This window comes from Mirounga leonina, unplaced genomic scaffold (assembly GCF_011800145.1).
Source record: "Mirounga leonina isolate KUSES-001 unplaced genomic scaffold, KU_Mleo_1.0 Mir_376, whole genome shotgun sequence".
NCBI classification, from domain to species: Eukaryota; Metazoa; Chordata; class Mammalia; order Carnivora; family Phocidae; genus Mirounga; species Mirounga leonina.
The window spans coordinates 2,085,131-2,104,413 of record NW_023270718.1 but is presented as its reverse complement, the minus strand read 5'-3'; the positions used below and the strand labels follow the sequence as shown (position 1 = coordinate 2,104,413).

General features: G+C 57.0%; 1 protein-coding gene across 3 annotated transcripts in view; it reads right to left on the bottom strand.

Moving 5' to 3' along the window:
- The window catches only part of MARK4 (microtubule affinity regulating kinase 4), a 29,437-nt gene extending 13,192 nt beyond the window's left edge, over positions 1-16,245 (bottom strand). For all 3 annotated transcript variants that reach the window (XM_034986751.1, XM_034986753.1, XM_034986754.1), the window contains exons 1-10: positions 15,988-16,245; positions 11,490-11,690; positions 8,606-8,659; positions 8,453-8,501; positions 7,701-7,766; positions 7,554-7,624; positions 6,732-6,788; positions 4,575-4,811; positions 1,659-1,778; positions 1,103-1,202 (exon numbers count right to left, since the gene is read on the bottom strand). In XM_034986751.1, the coding sequence (XP_034842642.1) occupies positions 1,103-1,202; positions 1,659-1,778; positions 4,575-4,811; positions 6,732-6,788; positions 7,554-7,624; positions 7,701-7,766; positions 8,453-8,501; positions 8,606-8,659; positions 11,490-11,690; positions 15,988-16,038 (1,006 nt within the window). In that variant the 5' untranslated portion in view covers positions 16,039-16,245. The remainder of the gene's footprint in view (positions 1-1,102; positions 1,203-1,658; positions 1,779-4,574; positions 4,812-6,731; positions 6,789-7,553; positions 7,625-7,700; positions 7,767-8,452; positions 8,502-8,605; positions 8,660-11,489; positions 11,691-15,987) is intronic.
- Between the last annotated feature and the right edge of the window lie 3,038 nt (positions 16,246-19,283).

Genomic DNA, 19,283 nt, shown 5'->3' with positions numbered 1-19,283 from the left:
AGGCCACACTGATTGGCTCAGGGCAGGTAGATGACCCAGGTCTGGCCATTCACAACACTCCAGACCCAAAATCACGTTGATTGGTTCAGGGTGGGCACATGACCTGGCTCTGGCCAATCAGAGCATTCCATCCCCAAAGCCAGACTGATTGGTTCAGGGGTAGCCAATGGGCACCAGCCTAGAGCTTCTATTGGCACATTCAGGAAAGTGGCTCCTGTTCTTGAGGGGGTGTCCAGGTGCTAGGATATGTTGTTGCCAGCTTGTTCCTGTGGCCAGAGCTTCCTGGGAAAGAAGCCACCACTAAGATTCCCAGCGACTGTCTCTGAGCACCTGAATCCAGCCATGCCTGAAGGCCGGCATACCCTGGCCTTTTTAGTTATGTGAATGAATCAGTTACCACGATTAGGTTATAACCACATAGAATTGCTGATGTTAACCATTTTTGACCTATAAAAATGGCAGTTTCAAATGGTTCAGCCTATTATTATTCTTACTGGCTTAAGCTAGAAGGGCTTGGGTTTTGTCTTCTGTACAACCACAAAAATCCTGATTAATGCAGCCAACTCTGATGGTGGACTTGAGGGTTACTGGATAGTTCCTAAGGGACTCTTTCAGGGCTAATGCCTTAGGGATCAAGAGTTCAAAGGCTCCAGGCTGGAGGATCTGGGATCAAAGGGTTGGTGGGTGAGGCACATGCCCACATGGGGGTTTTCCCCAAACATGCAGGTTACCGATGACTTGTGCCCAAATACTTCTAGACGTGATCTGTAATTTCTTTTTGTGTCTTAACAGTCACAACTAAGTACTTGGCGTAGATTAACTCATTTAATATATTCACAGCAACCCTATGATCGTTTCTACGATTGTCTTGTTTTACAGATGAGGAAAGAGAAGCACCGAGAGGAGAAGCCACTTGCCCAGGGTCACGCAGCTAGAAAGCAGCAGCGCAGAAATGGGAGCCTAGACTTCTCCACTCTCCCTAATTGCCTTGCAAACTTCTCTCATGCGCTGACCCGAGGGGCGGGTGCTGGGAAGCTCCCAGCCCTGGCTCTGTGGCCCGTAGCTCTGAGGAGCTGGGGCACCTGCTCTCCCTGACCCTCACCGATTCGCTTGGTGTCCCCGAAGTCCTCCTCGGGCTCTGTGTATGGCTTCAACTCCTCACCCTCATAGCCGATGTTGATCCATTTGTCTTTCATGATTTGCTGCAGGAATCGGGGGCAGGACAGGGAAGGGGGAAGACAGATGTCAGAAGAAACTGGGGGAAAATACAGCTCCCCATCGCCCAGGCAGGCCCCCAGGTAGGGCCACCTGCCCTGCCCCCCACCTCCAAGACCTAACACCCCAGAATCGAGGGCTTCCTGACAGCTAGCACCTCCTCACCCGCACCCCCAGCACCCCTCCCGATGTCGCCTCCCTCCTCCGCATCATCTGGGTCCCCAGCACCCTATAATAAGCCTAGGAGCTCATTAGCTAATTACTGGCATGGCGGGGAGTGGGCGAAGCTGTTTGGGGGGTTGCGTTGAGACGGGCCCGGGAGTCTTTCCCCGGCTGCCTGGCTCCCCTCCCCCTCCCAGCCGCGATCTTAAGCAGATGGACACCGGAGAGGAGAAATGAGGGCACGAAGGTTGAAATGGGAGGGGTGCGGGGCTAGGGCTTACCTCGAGAGTACAGCGTTTAGCTGGGTTCAGCACCAAAAATCTCCGCAGGATGCTCTCACAGTCTGTTGACATGTAGAAAGGGACCCGGTACTTCCCTCTGAGGACTCGCTCCCGCAGCTCCTGGGGGGACGGGGTTACTGGGGGAGGGGTCCACCCCACCTCCCCACCCATCACTCACTCACGCGCATGCATGCGCGCGCGCACGCACACCTTTCTCCCAATCCCCTCACAGAAGCAACAGGTGGCAAAACCCCACCCCTTTTAATTTTTTTTAAGATTTTATTTATTTGAGAGAGAGAGCACAAGCAGAGGGAACAGCAGGGAGAGGGAGAGGGAGAAGCAGGCTCCCCGCCGAGCAGAGAGCCCGATGCGGGACTCGATCGCAGAACCCTGGGATCACGACCCGAGCTGAAGGCAGCCGCTTAACCGACTGAGCCACCCAGGCGTCCCCACCCCTCTCTCCTCAGCACAATTCCCCATCTCTAAAATGGGAGCCCTGTATACGACTTCGTTCCGAGGAAATCTCACAGAGAAAGCGAATTCTACAAGCCGGGTCAGACGCGAGTCAGCATCCGGGGCCTCAGTCTCCTCTGCACCCAGGGCTCCCAGCGCCCACTTGCCAGGCCAGGGTGTGAGTGAGTTTAAGTAAAATGTCCAGCACGTGTCTGGCCCACAGCAAGTGCTACTTCAATATGAGGTTTAGGAAGGGTGAAGAGTGGGGGGGGGGGGGGGGGGGGGGGGGGGGGGGGGGGGGGGGGGGGGGGGGCGCGTCTCTGCATGGAGCTCTGTGCTGGGGACTGGCCTGGGAGCCCCCTTCCCCACATTCTCCTCAAAGGGCTGGGAGAGGCATGCGCCTGGGAGCCTCCTGGGTCTGCAGATCAGCGCAACCCTGAAGGGTCGTGCATATTTAATAATACTGAGTATCACTTTCAGAGCAGAGCACTTACCCCGAGGCCAGGCAGTGTTCTAATAAGTGCTTTATGCAAGGCACATCTGTGCTCACAACAAAGCTGTGAAGCAGGACTATGATGCCCATTTTTCAGACAAGGAGACTGAGGCCTAGAGAGGGTAAGTCACTTGCGGGAAGAGCCTGCGGCAGAAAATGGCAGGACCGGGGCTGAACCCCAGGTAGTCCGGCTCCAGATTCCGTGCTGTGTAAACCCCGCTCCACACTTCTCACCTCAAAGATGGTGAGAAGTAGCCACCGGGCTGTCAACACCATCACTGGTGAGGCTCCCAAGTCTAACGCCCTGGCCAGCTGCCAGGTCCCCGGGGGAGGGCTTCAGACACCCAGTTGGGCCCTAAGTGAATACTCTTCACCTCCCCATCTTACAGGTGGGGAAACAGGTTCAGAAACGGGGGTATATCCCAGGTCGCTTCGCAAGGAAATGACAGAGTGGGGACCTGCCCCCAGCTGCCTGTCTCCTTTGCCCAGAAAGGTTTCGGGGGGCCGGGGGGGGAACCAGGACAGCAGGAGGCAACAAGGGCCTGGGGCAGGTGAGACGCTGGCCTTGCCCTCAGAAAAGGTCCCTTGGCTTCATGCTTGGGGTTCAGATTATCCTGTGATCGTGAGCGCTTCGCACGCCTGATCTCAGCGAGCCCTCCAATCGCGGCTACAAGGCTGGTTACCCTAGAGATGCGGAACAGAGCGGGAGCCTGAGGCTCAGAGGGGTTGGCCGCTCGGGGGGCTCCCTCCTCCTCATCACTCAGGTCCCTGCTCTTGTGGCCTGTCCTCGGCAGCGACCTCGCTGGCCTCCTGAGCGCTCCTAGCTCGTGGGCCACCTCGAGAGGACCGAGCGTTCCTGCTCGCACCACCGGAACCCCATCACGAGGAAACGCCGCTCACCCCAAACGGAGGGGGGGCCCTGCGGCACAACTTGCCCGAGTACCACAAAGCTCCACAAAGCCACGGCACGAAAGACAGAGGAACTGCTCGAGATGAAAGGAGGCTTTTAAGACACCGGTCAACTGCGGGCAACTCGGAAGCCTGAATAAACACTGGAGCGGGAGAGAAAGAACTACAGGGACAGTCTCAGGACAGCTGAGGACATCGGAGCGTGGCCAGGACTGCACCACCATGGTTCTCCCCGAGCGTGGCCGCAGACAGGAAAATAACCCCGTCTCAGGAGGTACCTGCTGTGTGTCCCCTTCAGGGACAGAGGGACGTGATGCTGCAGCGAACCCCCAAACATTCCATCAGGAACGATGTGCCCGGACAGACCGACGGGGCCAACGCGGCCCCACGCTCGCTACCGGAGCGCCTTCCGGAAGGTAGTTCTCCGTCCCCACCCCCACCCCCCAGCACTGGCCAGATTCTGACATGATGTACGTTTTGCTTATTTATTTTGTTTTCAAAGACCAGGCCAGTCCCCAGTCACCAGCACAGAGCTCCACGCAGAGACTCCCCCCGCCCCCCCAACCCACCCACATCACCTGCTCTGCTCTTTCCCGTGAGGGCAGGGATTTTTCCGTTTGGAGTGCCCGATTCAAAGGTTGTGAGTGCGCTCACCGAGTTATGTGGCCATCACCGGGCCGTTCTAGAACGTTTCCATCCCCCCAGAGAAAGCCTGTTCTCCAACTCCCCCAGCCTGGGGCAACCGCTCATTTGCTTCCTGTCTCTGGATTTGCTCGTTCTGGACGTTTCGTAGAAATGGCATCACACAACAGGTGGCCTTTGATTGGCTTTTCCCACTTAGCGGGATCTCAAGGGCCAGCACGTTGGAGGGCAGGGATTTTTGTCTCTTTTGTTCACACCGTATCTGTAAAACCTATATCAGAACCTGACCCGGCCAGCCCCGCCACCCCTCTGGCCCTCTACGGAGCAGGTGTGGGGGGAGGGGCTGCGGGCCCAACTGTAGGGGGCCGGGGAGACCCTCCCGGGAGATGAAGACCTCCACTGCTGGCCCCGCCCAGCACCTTGAGGTTGTGCCCATCAAAGGGCAGGGAGCCACTGACGAGGGTGTACAGGATGACGCCGAGGCTCCAGATGTCCACCTCTGGCCCGTCGTACTTCTTGCCCTGGAACAGCTCCGGCGCGGCGTACGGGGGGCTCCCACAGAACGTGTCCAACTTTGAGCCCAGCGTAAACTCGTTGCTGAAGCCAAAGTCAGCGATCTTGATGTTGGCCTCGGCATCCAGCAAGAGGTTCTCAGCCTGGGAGGGGGTAGAAGGTAGACGTGTGTGGTGGACAGGAGCACGAGCTCCGGAGCCGCCCCCCCAACCCAGTACTGACTGTGACCCGGTCCCCTACTCCCCGTGTGACCTTGGGCAGTGACTTTATCTGTCTGGGCCTTGGGTTCCTCATCCAAAGAAGGAGGATAATCATAGCTTCTGCCTCGCAGGGCTGTCTGAGCATTAAGTGAATCCTAAAAGGCCTAGAACAATCTTTTGTACCCGATAAGCACTATAAAACATTAGCCATTATTATGCCATGTGGTCTGCAGAGCTGGGGGTCCTCAGGCAATCTCCTGCCCCTTTCTGAGCCTCAGTTTACCCAGCAGGAAAAAAAAAACCAACATGAGCACTGACTGCTCAAGACTCATAAAAATGAAAAAAAAAATCAAGGTTCTGTCTACCTTTGGTGGCATGCATTCTTATAAATGCCATTTCGCGAGCAAGGAAACGGAGCCTTAGGGAGACCACCTCGTGCCCACAGCAAGACTCCAAAAGAGGCCTGGCCTCGCCATGGCTTGAGTGTGGAAGGAGCCTCCAGCTTCCTGCCTCTTGTAGATTTGGATACATATAGCCCTTCAAAGTGTTGCCCACGTCTGGCTGGTCCCAGCCACAGTCCTTCCCCGGCCAGGCCACCTGCACGTCCGGCTTCCTCATGGTCTCCCTACCTCCCTTCCCCACCTCCAACCCAAAAAGAGGGGCAGAGAACCCATAAAGACACACCTCAACGTAATGGCATCTCAACCTTGCTCAGGGGTGACACTTCCCTTCCTAGCGTTTGAAGCTCTGTCACCCAGCCACAACCCCGTGCCTGGGTGGCTCCCTCAGGTCAGGTTGGCCCCCACCCCCAACCCGGAGTGCACTAATCAGATCCCCCAAATCCCTTTCAGCCACTTCCAGGACCCTCCACCAGGGGGCGTGCCTCCTCCAGGTGACGGCAAACTCCCAAGCCTCAAGGGGTTTTCTCAGAGGGTCGGTACAGACACCGAGTGTGTCTAGAAACTTCTAGAGCAATTTGACAGTCGGTTTTTCTGATTTGGTTTTTTTTTTTTTTTTTAATGTAATAATAGTTTTAAAAAATTGGTCTTGTATTTTGGACATCTCCCCCCCCCCCCACCACCACTTCATTTTTATTGTACTTCACAAAAGTATTTGTCAGGGCGGACTGGGAATTGAAAATATTAGAACAAACCCGGTCCTTCACTACTGATACCTTGAGAAGACCTTCCTTAAGGCACGGCGTCTAGCACACAGGAGGTGTTCCAGAAACGAGAGTCAAGACAACTCGACTGAGCAGGACAAACATTTCTCTCTCCGGTCTGGGTCGAGAAGCCCTGAGACGTGTGGTTCTCAGGGTGGGAGGTGCAGAGCGGGGTGGGGGGTGGGGGGTCCGGGCTGGCTGAGTCCCTTCCTTGCTCAGAGTAGCCTCAGGAGCTCGCTCTCTCTCTCTCAAAGGTCCTTCTCGAGCTCGGAGATGCCTGCGATTCTAAGGCCCAGAAGCCATGTGACTCTGGGGCTCTAGAACCTCAGTTCTCGAAGGTTTCTGAGTGTCCTAAAGTCTGAGAGATGCCAAGGCTCCAAAGGCTCTGAGAGCGGTGAGCCCTTTATCGAGACCTTGTTCAGCACACATGTAATCGTGTGCAATGTCCCCTCGGACGTTTCGTTTCCTTTCCTTTGTTCTCTCCTCCTGCCCCCACCTCCCTACCTGCTCCCCCATCTGCTGGCCTTCCTCTGCCGTGGAAGCTTGGGAAAGAGTCAAGGGGCCCCGGATGCTGAGGGGGGAGGACGGGGAGAAGAGCGAGGGAGTGCGGAGGCTACAGGGGATCCCCAGGGGGCCTGGAGGCAGGACTGGGGACAAGTGCGGGCTGCGGTGGGGAGCCTGCCGCGGGGCGGGGGGCTCACCTTCAGGTCCCTGTGTACAATGTTTTTCTGGTGACAATAGTGCACGGCTGACACAATCTGGAGCGGAGGGAAGAGAAGGTCAGCGACCTGTGGCCCCAAATCCCTCGGCCTCTCCCCGGCCCCACGACCCTACTCACAACCAAGACCCAGAGCCCCAGGCCTCCACCCCTGGGCACAGGCCGGGATGCCGGGGCCTCATGCCCCGATTCAACCACAGTGGGAAATGCCAAGGGCCCTGCACGGACCCACATCCCCACTCAGACCGCCAGACACCCTCAGAGCCCTGGACACCCTCCCGGCAGGGGCCTCGGAACCAGGACATCACAGCCGGTCCCCTCCCGACTTTCCCATCCGGAAACACACATAAGAACACTGCATACCCACAGACGGACACTCTGCCCCGATATGCCCAGTAGAGCCCCATCAGGGCATCTGGACAGTCGTGGACCAACACCCTGGCTCAAATCCCTTCCCCCTTCGGACACGCACCCCTTAGCCGGACACCTGGGCCCCCTCACGCATACGCTTCTACCCGCCCAGCTACACCCTTCGTATCTGGGCACCCAGATACCTATTGCCCCCACGCCGCATCCGCACGGCCCCGCTCACGGGCTTTGGGACCCTGGCACCTGTTAACCACGCTCCCACGCGCTGGGTCCACCCTCGCACCCACACGTCTGACATCCGCCCACCTGCATCAGGGCATCCTCACACCCGGGCGTCTGCAGGCTCGTGGACACCCGGACTTCCGCCCCCAGACCCCCCCCTGCCTGGGGATGGGGCGTCACTCTCAGCCCTGCCCACAGCCTTGACCGCCCCCACCTGTCGGAACTTGGCTCGAGCTTCCTTCTCCTTCATGCGGCCGTGGGACACGAGGTAGTCAAACACTTCTCCTGCAGGGCAGAGGCCAAGCGGGGTCAGCGAGGGGCGCGGGGGGCGCAGGGGGCAGGGCGGGGAGGGACGCCTCACCGGCACTTGCGTATTCCATCACCAGGTATAGCGTCTTCTCCGTCTCGATCACCTCGAAGAGCTTCACTGCAAGGACCCGGGGGGAGCAGGGTTATTTGGGACAAGAACCCCCCCAGCTCCGCCCACACTCTGTAACTACGCATGTGCTGACCAGAACACCCCCTTACTCAAGAACGCTCCATGGCTCCCTACTGATGGCAAGATTTCCCAAACTCCTCAGCCCTACTTCACCACCTTTCCTACTTTCTCTCTCACAAGAAAGTCCGCTCTCTGAGGCCGAGATTTGTGTCTGTTTTCTTTCCTGCTTATGCTAGATAGCAGCCACTCAATAAACATTTCCCGAGTGAACAAACACATGGATGAATAAATGTTGTGGCCACATCCAGGCCAGGCTAAGTCCTGTCTCCCCTCTGCCTCACAATGACAAGGACAGTGCTCACTGTTGCTGACAGTAATCAGACCAGGTCCCCCAGCTTAGTTGTGAATGGAGTGTTTCGAATGCTCAGTCTTATCCAAACCCCACAATGACTTTGAAGTAGGCCTTCTTATAAACCCCACTCCAGAGGCGGAAACTGAAGCTCAGAGAGGTTAAGTGACTTGCCCAAGGTCACACAGCCAGTGAGCAGCGACACCGCTAAGAGAAAACAGGTCTTTCTAACTGTGAAAACTGCCGATTCTTCTGTCCCCCAACTCTCTCCTCTGCCAAGTGCCCCAGCTGGTAGTCTCTGAGCCCACACTCTTCCCCTCCTCACCGATGTTGGGATGGTTTAGGCCCTTCATGATGCGGACTTCCCGGAACAGCTGGGCATGGCCAGAAAAGAAGAAAGAGAAAGATGAGGGTGGGCGGTTTCGATGACCCTCTTCCCAACCTTGTCCCCACCCCGCTCCCTCTCCCTAGGCCTCACTTTCTGCAGGCTGCTGGGGTTCAGCTGGGTTTTGTCAATGATCTTGATGGCAACCTGGAGGTGGAAGGAAGGGGTAAAAGATCAAGGTGCCAAGGGCTCGAGTTGGGAAAGGCCCTCCCAACCCAGATTGCCCAGGAATGTCTTTCCTTTGCCCCCTCTCACAGGAAGCCCTCAATCAGGGCCGTTCCTGGTGGATGGGAGATCTGGGCCTCAGGACCTTTGCACAAGCCACTGTGTCCAGTGCTCTCTGACTTCTACAGGGAAATATCCCCTATTCCACAGCAGGGCCTGGGTGGGGCTACTCAGGGGCCTGTGTGAATGCGTGTGAGAGTGAGACCTTTTGAGGGCCCCTCCGTGAGGGCACCTCAGGCCATTCACCCAGCATGTCTTGTTTGTCTTGCATGCATGAACTGTGAAACAATAAATAACTGTAGCTAACATTTCCTGAGGAGTCACCGGGCCTCAGTCTGTGTGCTTTACAAACGAGAACTCTTTCAATCCTTCACAGTATGAGTGTTAGAATTATCCCCATTTTACAAGCTGGGAAACTGAGGCACAGAACTGCTCAGGCAGTTGGCCAAGGTAACATGGCTAGTAAGTTTGTGGGCTGGGGTTTGAACTCATGCAGCCTGATCAAGTTTACCTCTTAAACATCTAAAACTGAAGAAAATACGTATAGTTTATTTATTTTTAAAAATTTTTAAAGTAATCTCTATAGGGGCGCCTGGGTGGCTCAGTTGGTTAAGCGACTGCCTTCAGCTCAGGTCATGATCCTGGAGTCCCGGGATCGAGTCCCGCATCGGGCTCCCTGCTCGGCGGGGAGTCTGCTTCTCCCTCTGACCCTCCTCCCTCTCATGTGCTCTCTCTCATTCTCTCTCTCTCAAATAAATAAATAGAATCTTTAAAAAAAATAATAATAATCTCTATACCCAACGTGGGGCTCGAACTCACGACCCTAAGATCAAGAGCTGCATGCTCTTCCAAGTGAGCCAGCCAGGGACCCCTAGTTTTAAAAGAGCTTTGAGCAGTGACCATGGGGGAAGAATCGGAAAGTTAATGAACTCTCCTTATATGCATCCTGCAGTGGGGTTAAGTTTTTATTTTGAATTGCACTTTGGGGCAGAGCCCCGTAACTTTTTCAGTAGTGGGGGACCTTTAAAAGTCTTATCTCAGCTCTAGGTCTATAATTTCCCCAAAGGGTTTTGGGGTCACCCCCAGATCCCCTGGATTACAGAATCCTTCCCCTGGGAGGCCCAGTTTCCTTAGAAGCTGATCCTCTAGTAAGCCCCTGGAATCAAGTTCAAAATCCACACAAGGGGAACGACGTATTCTTTGTGCGGGAGAGGGTCCGTTAGCTTTTCTCATATCCTCACGAACGGGTTTTTAATTTTGGCACTTTTCATGCCAGTATTGAGACGATCATATGGTTTCCCTCCTTGAATCTGGGAATGTGGCGAAGTACACGAATAAATTGTCAATTTGAAAAGAACTGTGCATTCCTGGGATGAACCCAGCTCTGTCATCACACGGCTTTCTTTAACTGATGTGACGGGTCTCTTTGCTAATATTCTGTTTGAGATTTTTGGATCTATGTTCACATGTAAGGCCAGCCCATAATGGTATCCGTAGCTCGTTCTGACGTCTTGGTCATCGTGCAGCTAGCACTTCCAATCAGCGAGGCAGTGGAACCTCTTTCGTTAATCTCTGGAAGGATGGGCATAATTTGGAATGTTTGGTAGAACATGCCCATAAAACCATAGGAGCCTGGTATCTTTTGTGTGTCTGGTGTGGATGGCAGGACAGAGTTCATCCCCGGCAGCGGAAATCGCTCCAGCCACGTCCTCTAAAATTAAAGGGGAACAGAGGAGTTCCCCCCTCCCCCTGGCGTGAGTGAGAGGCTTCATATCTAGGTTACAAGGTCAGGTCTGTGTGGGCGCAGTAATGTTGCCCTACTCTGGGGGCAAGGAGAATGGGACTGTGGGGAATTGAGAACTCCAGTGAGTTCTCGTGTGGTCTCATGAAGATCACTGCAAGGTCTGACGGAACCAAAGCCCACCACTGCAACGGGGAAGTGGTCCGGGTTTAGACACAAAAGCCGTGTGAATTCTTAGAAACACAACGCACGGCTCTGCCCGCGATCTGAGAGTTCCCAACAATTCCAGGGACGATGACCGATATTTAATGAGCACTGGCCATTAATGCGCCATCATCCCTGTTTTAAGGTGGGAAAACTGAGGCCCAGAGGTGAACACAGTTTATTCTAGAGCTGATGTCCTCCCATCACCTCATACTCCCACATCATTTTTTTTTTTTTTAAGCTCTAGGCCCAACGTGGGGCTTGAACTCATGACTCAGAGATCAAGAGGCACGTGTTCTAGGGCGCCTGGGTGGCTCAGTCATTAAGCAACTGCCTTCGGCTCAGGTCATGATCCCAGGGTCCTGGGATCGAGCCCCACATCGGGCTCCCTGCTCGGTGGGAAGCCTGCTTCTCCCTCTCCCACTCCCCCTGCTTGTGCTCCCTCTCTCGCTGTCTCTCTCTGTCAAATAAATAAATAAAATCTTTAAAAAAAAAAAAAAGGCACATGCTCTACTGACTGGGCCAGCCAGGCACCCCACCCATATGGTTTTTTATTAAATAGCCTTTACTACGGGCCAAGTCCTGGGCTAATAAGGACCTCATCTACATTTAATTCCCACGGTAGCCCAATTCTACTTGGATTCTTCTGGACAAATCTGAGATGTCCTGACCTGTCCCGGGGAGAGAGTCAGGGACTTAACCTGAGATCATGAAGCAAAGCGAGGGCCAAGTCTGACTCCGCCCCCACCTCCCACAATGCTGGTGCCGGAGGGCTGGGCCCCGCACCCTGCCCATCCCCCCACTCACCTCCCGGCCGGTGAGGATGTGCCGGGCCAGCTTGACTTTGGCAAAGTTGCCTTTCCCAATGGTTCTCAGCAGGCGGTAGTTGCCCACGTGGGGCTGCTCCTCGGGACAGGAGGCGATGGAGTTTCGGCAGCGGGCACCCAGGGAGCGGCTGGACCAGGACGGTCCCTTGTCCGAGGAGCGGCCACTGCCCAAGGTGCCATGCTGGACGGGGGGACGGAGCGTGAGCGGTGGGCAGTGCCCATCCGATCCCGCCTTCGGTGGCTCCCGTGGGCTGGGGCGGTTGGCTCCAGCCACGGCCACTGGCCCCTTCGTGGTCCTTCTCAAACGCGGGCCAGAGAGAAGCACGCTGCCTTTGGGGGTCCCCATCTCTTGCTATAAGAAGACGCCTCCAAGAACAAAAACGCTGGGGTCCCCCAACTCTACAGCATCTGGGATCCCAGACATCAGGCTCCCCTCCCCACCCCCCAAATCCCGACATTCAGGCTACCCCCAACTTCCTTTTCCAGGTGCTGGGACCACGGTATTTTACTCTAAACACTGTGGTCCTCAATCCCAATCTGTGTCCTCAATCTGGGTTCAACTCCACCCCAGGTCTCTCTCGCTGCTCTCGACTTCCCGGGTCACCCATCACCTCCCCATCCGCCAGCCCCCCGCCCCCTGATTCTACTCTGAACCCCAAGAGCAGCATTTTATTCCCAGCTTACTGCCCCTAACATTTTCTCCCAATTCTTCTTGCCCCAAATTCGACTCCAAACACTGTAACCAACACTCTTTCATTCTGCCCTGACCTTCCAGCCCCACACGGTTACCTTCCTCCCGTGGAAACACTGTTGCCTCCCCCTCATGGCCCCCCCACCGCCCTGGGAACCGCTGTCTCCCACACCCGCGCTCCCATCTGTCCCCGACGTTCTGTTCCTGCTGTCCTGTCCCTCCTGGGCCTCTCCCCCGCAGGTCACTGCCTGCTCCTGATTGTGAGCCCCAGGGACTGTGCCTCCCTTTCAGCGCTGGGGCCCAGGGTGCAGGCTGCGGAGGGAGCCAGAGGCCCCAGCAGAGGCAGCTCTGCTCAGACCCTGCGCTGCCCTCCCTGCTTCCCGGGGCGGGGGTGGGAAGCGCGGGGACAAAGGTTGCTGAGGAGGAGAAAGGCCAGGTAGGCAACAGGGAATCCGCATGGCTACTGTCTGATTCAGTCATCATCCCCATCTTAAGGTGGGGAAACTGAGGCCTGGAGCAGGACAGAGTTTAGCCCAGAGTTGCTGACCCTCACCATCACCTTCTCACGCTGACTCACACTCCTACATGTTTTTATTACGCTGCTTTTACTACGGGGCCAAGGCTCGGGCTAGTAAGCACCTCATCTCCATTTAATTCCCACGGGAGCCCACTGAGGGCGGAACCTACATCCTCACACTCCAGAGGAGAAACTGAGGCTTGGAGAGAGAAGGTACCATGTCAAGGTCACACAGTTCCCCCACAAGGCGCAGAAGGACCACCGCCGCCGCTGCGGCCCTAACCACATGCCCGCTGCCCACTGTGCCCTCACCCGGGGCCTCCTGCCTGGGTCCAGTTACCATCCACACTCTCCAGACAGGGACCCCCAAGGCTGAGGCAGGGTGAGCACCTTGGCCAAGGTCAGGGATTTGATCCCGGGCCTGGGGGCTCCTGAGTACTGAGCTCTTACCCACATCCCACTGAGCGGCTCACAACCCCAGGTCTCCGCCCAGGGGAAGGAGGGCAGGCAGGGAGGTGGAGATCCTGGCTGATAAGGCCCTGATCCCCACCGAGATAAGGTCTTGGAGAAGAATCCCCATCAGGTGGCACCAGGGGAGCCAAACTGGGGGTGGGCTGGCACCCCACTGAAAGCAGCATGCTTGAGGGACCCCTGCAAGGGGCGGCTGGGGCAGTGGGTGACAGAGCCCCCAGGGGCCGGGGGCGGGAGCTAAAATTGGCCCACACCACCAGCTGGCCCGGCTCCCTCCCTCCCGCCCGGCTGGAGCCCCAACACGGGGCCTGTTGCTAGGGAACCTCCAGAGAGTTCGGCGGTGGGGGGGGGGGGCTGGAACTTGGGGTGGGGGAGCATGACCCCACATGGCTGTTGTCATGGTAACCGGGTGGCAGGGGAAGAGCCTGAGACCTCCAGTTCCAGAGGGAGAGGTGAGCCCCAGGCAGGACAGACAAGCAGGACTTACACACTAGTTGGGAGGACAGGAGACAAGAGGAGAGAAGGGGACTGGCCCTCCTCAAATGCCCACCAGGCACAAGTCTGGACCACGAAAGAGGAGGAAGTGCTCGGATGAGCCCCATTTTACAGATGAGGACACCGAGGCTCACGGCGGTGACGTCACTTGCCTGAGGTCACACAGCTAGGGAGGGACAGAAACTAGATTTGAAGTGCATCTTACTCACATCCTCTCCTTGGCTCCCTAAAACATCCCTAACAGGGAGGTGCTATCATCAACCCTATTTCGAGATAAACTGAGGCTCAGAGCAGGGAGAGGATCCGTGAGCTCCTGCAACCACCCGATGACAGCCCCCAGGTGGAGAACGCATGGCCCATCTGACTCATATTGTGACTATTCACGATAGCAGCGGACAAGTGCGGAGTGCGTCCTATGTACCAGGCTTCCCCCGCGTCATCTCGAGTCGTCCTCTGAGGGACTCAAGTGATCATCCCCACTTTCCAGAGCAGGAAACTGAGGCACAGAAAGGAAGAACGAGTAGTCTGAGGGCACAGAGCCAACCGGCTGGCAGAGAGAGCCAGCATTTGAACCCAGGCCCGTGGGCTCCCTGGCACTTCCTGAGGGACTTGGGGGAGGGATGGGGATCTCACCAGAGACTCCAAATCAGAGTCTTGCCTATCGTAGGTGGGCTGCAGCGGCGGCGGCAGCGGGGGTGGGGGGTAGGGGGGTGGGTGCTCTCTATGAGGGAGGGTCTTGCAGGATGAAGGGACGGAGATCAGTCTCTCTGGTGGGGGATCTGGAGTGAGGGTGGCTGGGTAGGGGTGCAGGGACCTAGCAGAGGCCTAGGGGAAAAGGGACAAAGACCCCAGCTGGGGGTGGTGGGAGGCCCTTTGGAAGGGCTGAGAGTAATCAGAAACCTGGGAGATGGGAAGGGGGGGTCTCCCAGGACTGTTCTGGGCTGTGGTATAGGGACAGAGGGCCTGGGAATAATGGGAAGGATTAAAGCCATGGGGCAGTGGAACTCAGAAGAGCCAAGGAAACTCCTAGAAGTTAAAGGAGGGGGTTTCTAGGAGTTTCTAGTCTTTGGAAGCAGAGAAAGGTCCAGGAGCATGCAAGTCCTGGAGAAGGGGCTTGCTGGGCAAGGAGCAACCCAGAAGAAGAAAGCCTGAGCCTTGTGGATGTCAAAAGGGCCTAGAAACTTGGGGAGGAGGTTTCCAGCAGACAGACCCCAAGAGAAGAAGGCTTACAGCCAGGGCAAGACCCCAGGCTTCGAGTCCGGGAGTCTTCTGGAAGGAGGATCTGGGGCCTAGCCTTGTGAGTGGGGAGAGGCCTCCGAAGCTGAGGAGGGGGTTTCCCTGGGAGGCCAGACCCCCAGGAAGGAAGAGGGAGGCCCTGGGGCCAGAAGGGATGGGGACCTGGAGATTAGGGGAAGAGGTGGTGTCCTGGGAGGAAGCTCCTGGCCTAGGAGGGGATCAAGGGGTTGGGGGCTTGGGGAGGGGGCTTGCCTGAAGCTGAGAAGTTGATACAGGGAGGATGAGGCCTGGAGTCAGACTGGTTCAGGGCCTAGAAATCCCAGACTAGGCTAGGGGCCTGGAAGTTGGAGGCCAAGGCCAGAGACGGTCTGGGGGGTACTGGGAGGGGGGGACCCAGAGTACTGGGAATCCAGGGACAGGGCTGCTTGGAAGATAGGGGCCAGGCCTGGGAGTGGAGAGACCTTGAACAAGCTAGAGAGGGCCCTGGGCCCAGGAAAAGGTGGAAACCGGCTTCCTGTGAGGGGGTGCCCACAGGATCTGGGAGGATCCAGAGGGGCGGAGGGCTGAGAATGAGAAGAGGGGGGTTCCTGGGGAGCCCGGCACCCACATCCAGATGGGGAAGGCCGGAGCCAGAGGCAGGACGGGGCCAGGCCTTCCTGGGAGAGGGCCAGGGCCGGGCCTTGGGGTCAGGAGCCCTGCAAATCCGGGAGGGGGCGAGTTATCGGATGCGGGCGGCCAGGAGGGGAAGGGGCTTAAGAACACGCCGGAGAAGGGAGGGGCTCCTGGAAGGCAGAGGAGGGGGCTTCCTGGAGGGAAGAGACCGGAGCGGAAGCGGTCTGCAGAGGGACAAGAGGGGGGTCCCGAGAGAGGGGCGCCCCCAGGGGTCGGGCTGAGCTGGAGTGGGGGAGGGTCGAGAGGCCTGGAAGTCCGGGCGGGGGTCGGGAGGTGGCAAGCTGGGCCGGGCCCGGGGAATGCAGGTAGGGGCTCGCGCGGCGAGGGGCACACCAGGACGAGGGGTTCGGCGGCTGAACCCGACCGGCGCTCCCCAAGGGGCCGGGCCCCACTCACCGTGTCCGAGTTCCGATCGTTGCCCGGGGCCAGCGCCGTCCGCGAAGACATTTTCTCCGGATCCCGGGGGACTGGGCGGCCGGGTGGGGGGGGCGGGGGTCCCGGGGTCCCCTCTCTTCCCCTCCCCCCCCGCTGGCCTGGGGACGCGAGCTCAAAAGCTGGGCGCCGTGGACACCCGGGTTCGCGCCGCGGGAGAGGGGGGCAGGGCGGGGAAGGGAAGGGGACGCCGAGGGTCCTAGTGGCCCCGTGCAGTGGGGGCCCGGGGCGCCATGGGGGCGGCGGGCAGGCGGGCGGGCGGGGGCCGGGGAGGGGGCGCGGAGCCGGCCCGGGCGGCGGCGGAGGGAGGCGGTGGAGGGGCTGGGGAGGAAGGGACGTCAGGGGGAGGGGCGGGCAGGGCGGGGCCGCCGAGACCCCGCCCTCTGCCGCCGGCCCTTAAAGGCGCAGGCCCGGGCTAGCCGGGGGCTCTGGGGGCGGAGGCAGGTCGGGGCGCGTCGGTAGGGAGCGTGTTCTCACAGGAGTGTAGGGACTCACCGGAAGAGAAGGGGAGAAACGCCGGGGCAGAGCGCCAGAGACGCAGAGAAAGATACTGAGAGACGCAGAGATAGGGAGAGACAAAGAGACACAAGGGGAGAGGGACAGAGGTGGGGAGAAACGCAGACACACAAAGATGTAAAGGGAGCCGAAAGATCGGAGCGACAATAAGAGAAAGAAAGAAAGGGAGAAAACACAGGGAAAGAGACACACACAAAGAGACGGAGATTCAGAGAGAACAGAGACACAGAGAGCGACAAAGCCTGAGAGACCCACACACGGACACGGAGGGAGAGGCAAAAAGAGACAAAGAGAGACAGAGACTCAGAGACCTGTGAGGAGAATGGGGACAGCGACAGAGGCGGAGAAGCCCCCAGGGACGAGAACCAGGCAGACGGCGCTGTCCACATTCTGCCTCCCAGCCACCCTCTCCCATCCGGTCGAGGGGCCCAGGAAGTGCTTGGGAGCATAGGGCTAAGGGTGCTGGGGGCAGAGTGTGCTAGGCAGAGCCACTGCCAAAGCCGGACCACCATCTCTAGCCAGGTTGCCTCCCACCTCCCAGAAAACTCCAGAGCCCAAGGTCGTGGCTACCGGTTCCTCTCCTGTGCACCCCAGCTGGGATCTGAGGACTCTCCCTATAGCTCTGTGACTCAGGGCGGACCTCAGTTTCCCAACCTATAAAGTGAGGGGAAGGATAGACATGTTGCCTTCCTGGCAGGGCTGAAGCAGGTGTTAAAGAGCCCTGTGTAAGTATTCACCTGCAGGGTGCAGCTGCTGTCGGGATGGGCAAATCGAAACCAGAGAGGCAAGGGCTCCACTGAGGTCATCCAGTACTGCAGGGACCACCCATGCCCTCTAGACCAGGGTGGGATGAAAGAAAGAGGGGCATTGCGTAGCCCGCCCTGGCCCCAGAATCCCACAGCCCTTGGAGGGACGGGGTCCATGCCCTGCCCCCTGTCTGACTGATCATCTTCTCGAGCCTCAGTTTCCCTTTCTAAAATAGGGGTGCGATGCCAACAGCGGTGTGTTGGGAGTCAGCCCGAGTGAGCTGACTGTTAAAGTCGCAGGAATTTTGGAACTGGTTGTTAAACAGCCATTATAAAAAATTGAATTATGCAAACATGTAATTAAATAAGTTATACTGAAAACAAAGGTAATAAATACTCATCACAACCCAATTATTTGACTACATTTTACTATTATCTGTGCTCCTGAGGTTATTTACATCTATTGTACGTTCATAGAGATACAGCCGTATAACGTGCTACTGCGCATCTCTTCCCCGCAAAACTCTTTCAGTGACATCACTGTGGCTTGACATCACTGAATTCGAGCTTGAATTAGTCATGGTGGGAATATTTACACCATGGAAATTGGCACACGCCACAAATCAAGGCTCCCTGCCCCCAACCCCCCAGAGAGCTGGTTGTGAAACATTTATCAGCACATCACTGGTTTATACTCTCAGCTACATAGACTCACAGAGGCTTCCTTTTGTCAGGCTCTGAGCCCTTTATCCTTTCTGCCACCCTGTGAGGTTGGACCATCATTATCAGCCCCACTTACACAGGAGGAAGCAGAGAGCCTAAAAATTTAAAAAAAAAAAAAAATCACAGGCTGAAGGTCACATGGCTGGTGAGTAGCAGGACTGAGATCTGAAACAAAGTGCCTCCAAACTCTGGAACTTGGGCTCTTAACCACTATGGCTTCCTGTCCCTGAAAAATCAGTCTGCAGTAAATTAATGAGACTATATACGTAAAAGCTCCGCGTGTGAACAGATTAGAACTTTATAAGTGGATGACATTACTGTTGTTACTCAGCAGATGGGGCCCAAGGAGTCCCGGGGATGGTGGGATGCACAGAGGGAGGAGTTCAGGCCGGAGTTCTGGAAGGTTTGAGATCCCAAGGGCTCTGCAGGGTGAGGGCTGGGGTCTTGGGGATGGGCTGGGGGAGCTGAGTCACTCCTTCCCAGGCTTAGCAGGGAGCGCTGCAGTTCTCCCAGGCACCACGAGGGGGCAGCAGATCCCCTCCCTCCACACACCTGCCCACCACACCTCAGGCCCCACCCCGGCTCCCCTGACCCCAGCAGTGGCCCCACCCCACTTCCCAGACGAGGGCACTGAGGCTAGATGAGGGGGGAAGCTACAAAATGCTGAACCTTAAAAATGATGAGCCTGCTTCTCCCTCTGCTTGTTGCTCCCCCAGCTTGGGCTCTCTCGCTGACAAATAAATAAATAAAATCCTAAAAAAAAAAAAAGAGCTCTCTCTGCCCCTCCCCCCCCCTAAAAAAGGGTGAATTTTTATGGCATGTGAATTATATCTCAATAAAAAATTAAATTTAAAAAAAGAGGAGGAGAGCTGACAGCTGTCCCGCCCACAACAGGCCGGCTGGTTCCAGCCAGGGCTACTTACCGTCTTCTGATTACCTTGATCCACACTGACCTGCTGAGGACAAAGCCTCCCCCTCCCCTCTTGGCCACTCAAGCAGCTCCTTTCCCAGGGCCCATTGTCTGGCAAACCCAGTCCTTGATCTGAAGCCTTCAGACCTTGGAATCTTAACCCCTGACCCACTTCTCCCAGCCTGAGCGTCTACAGAGCCCTTTCTGGGGCCGGGGACAGAAGCAGTGATCCCTGAATCCAGCCCTGACCCTAATCCCACACCAACCCCAACTTTGCCTAGGCACGTGATCTCTTGTCCCAGGCCTAACACCTGGCCTAACGCTGTGCCTGACCTCCCTAAAGACATCCTAAACCTAAAACCTTA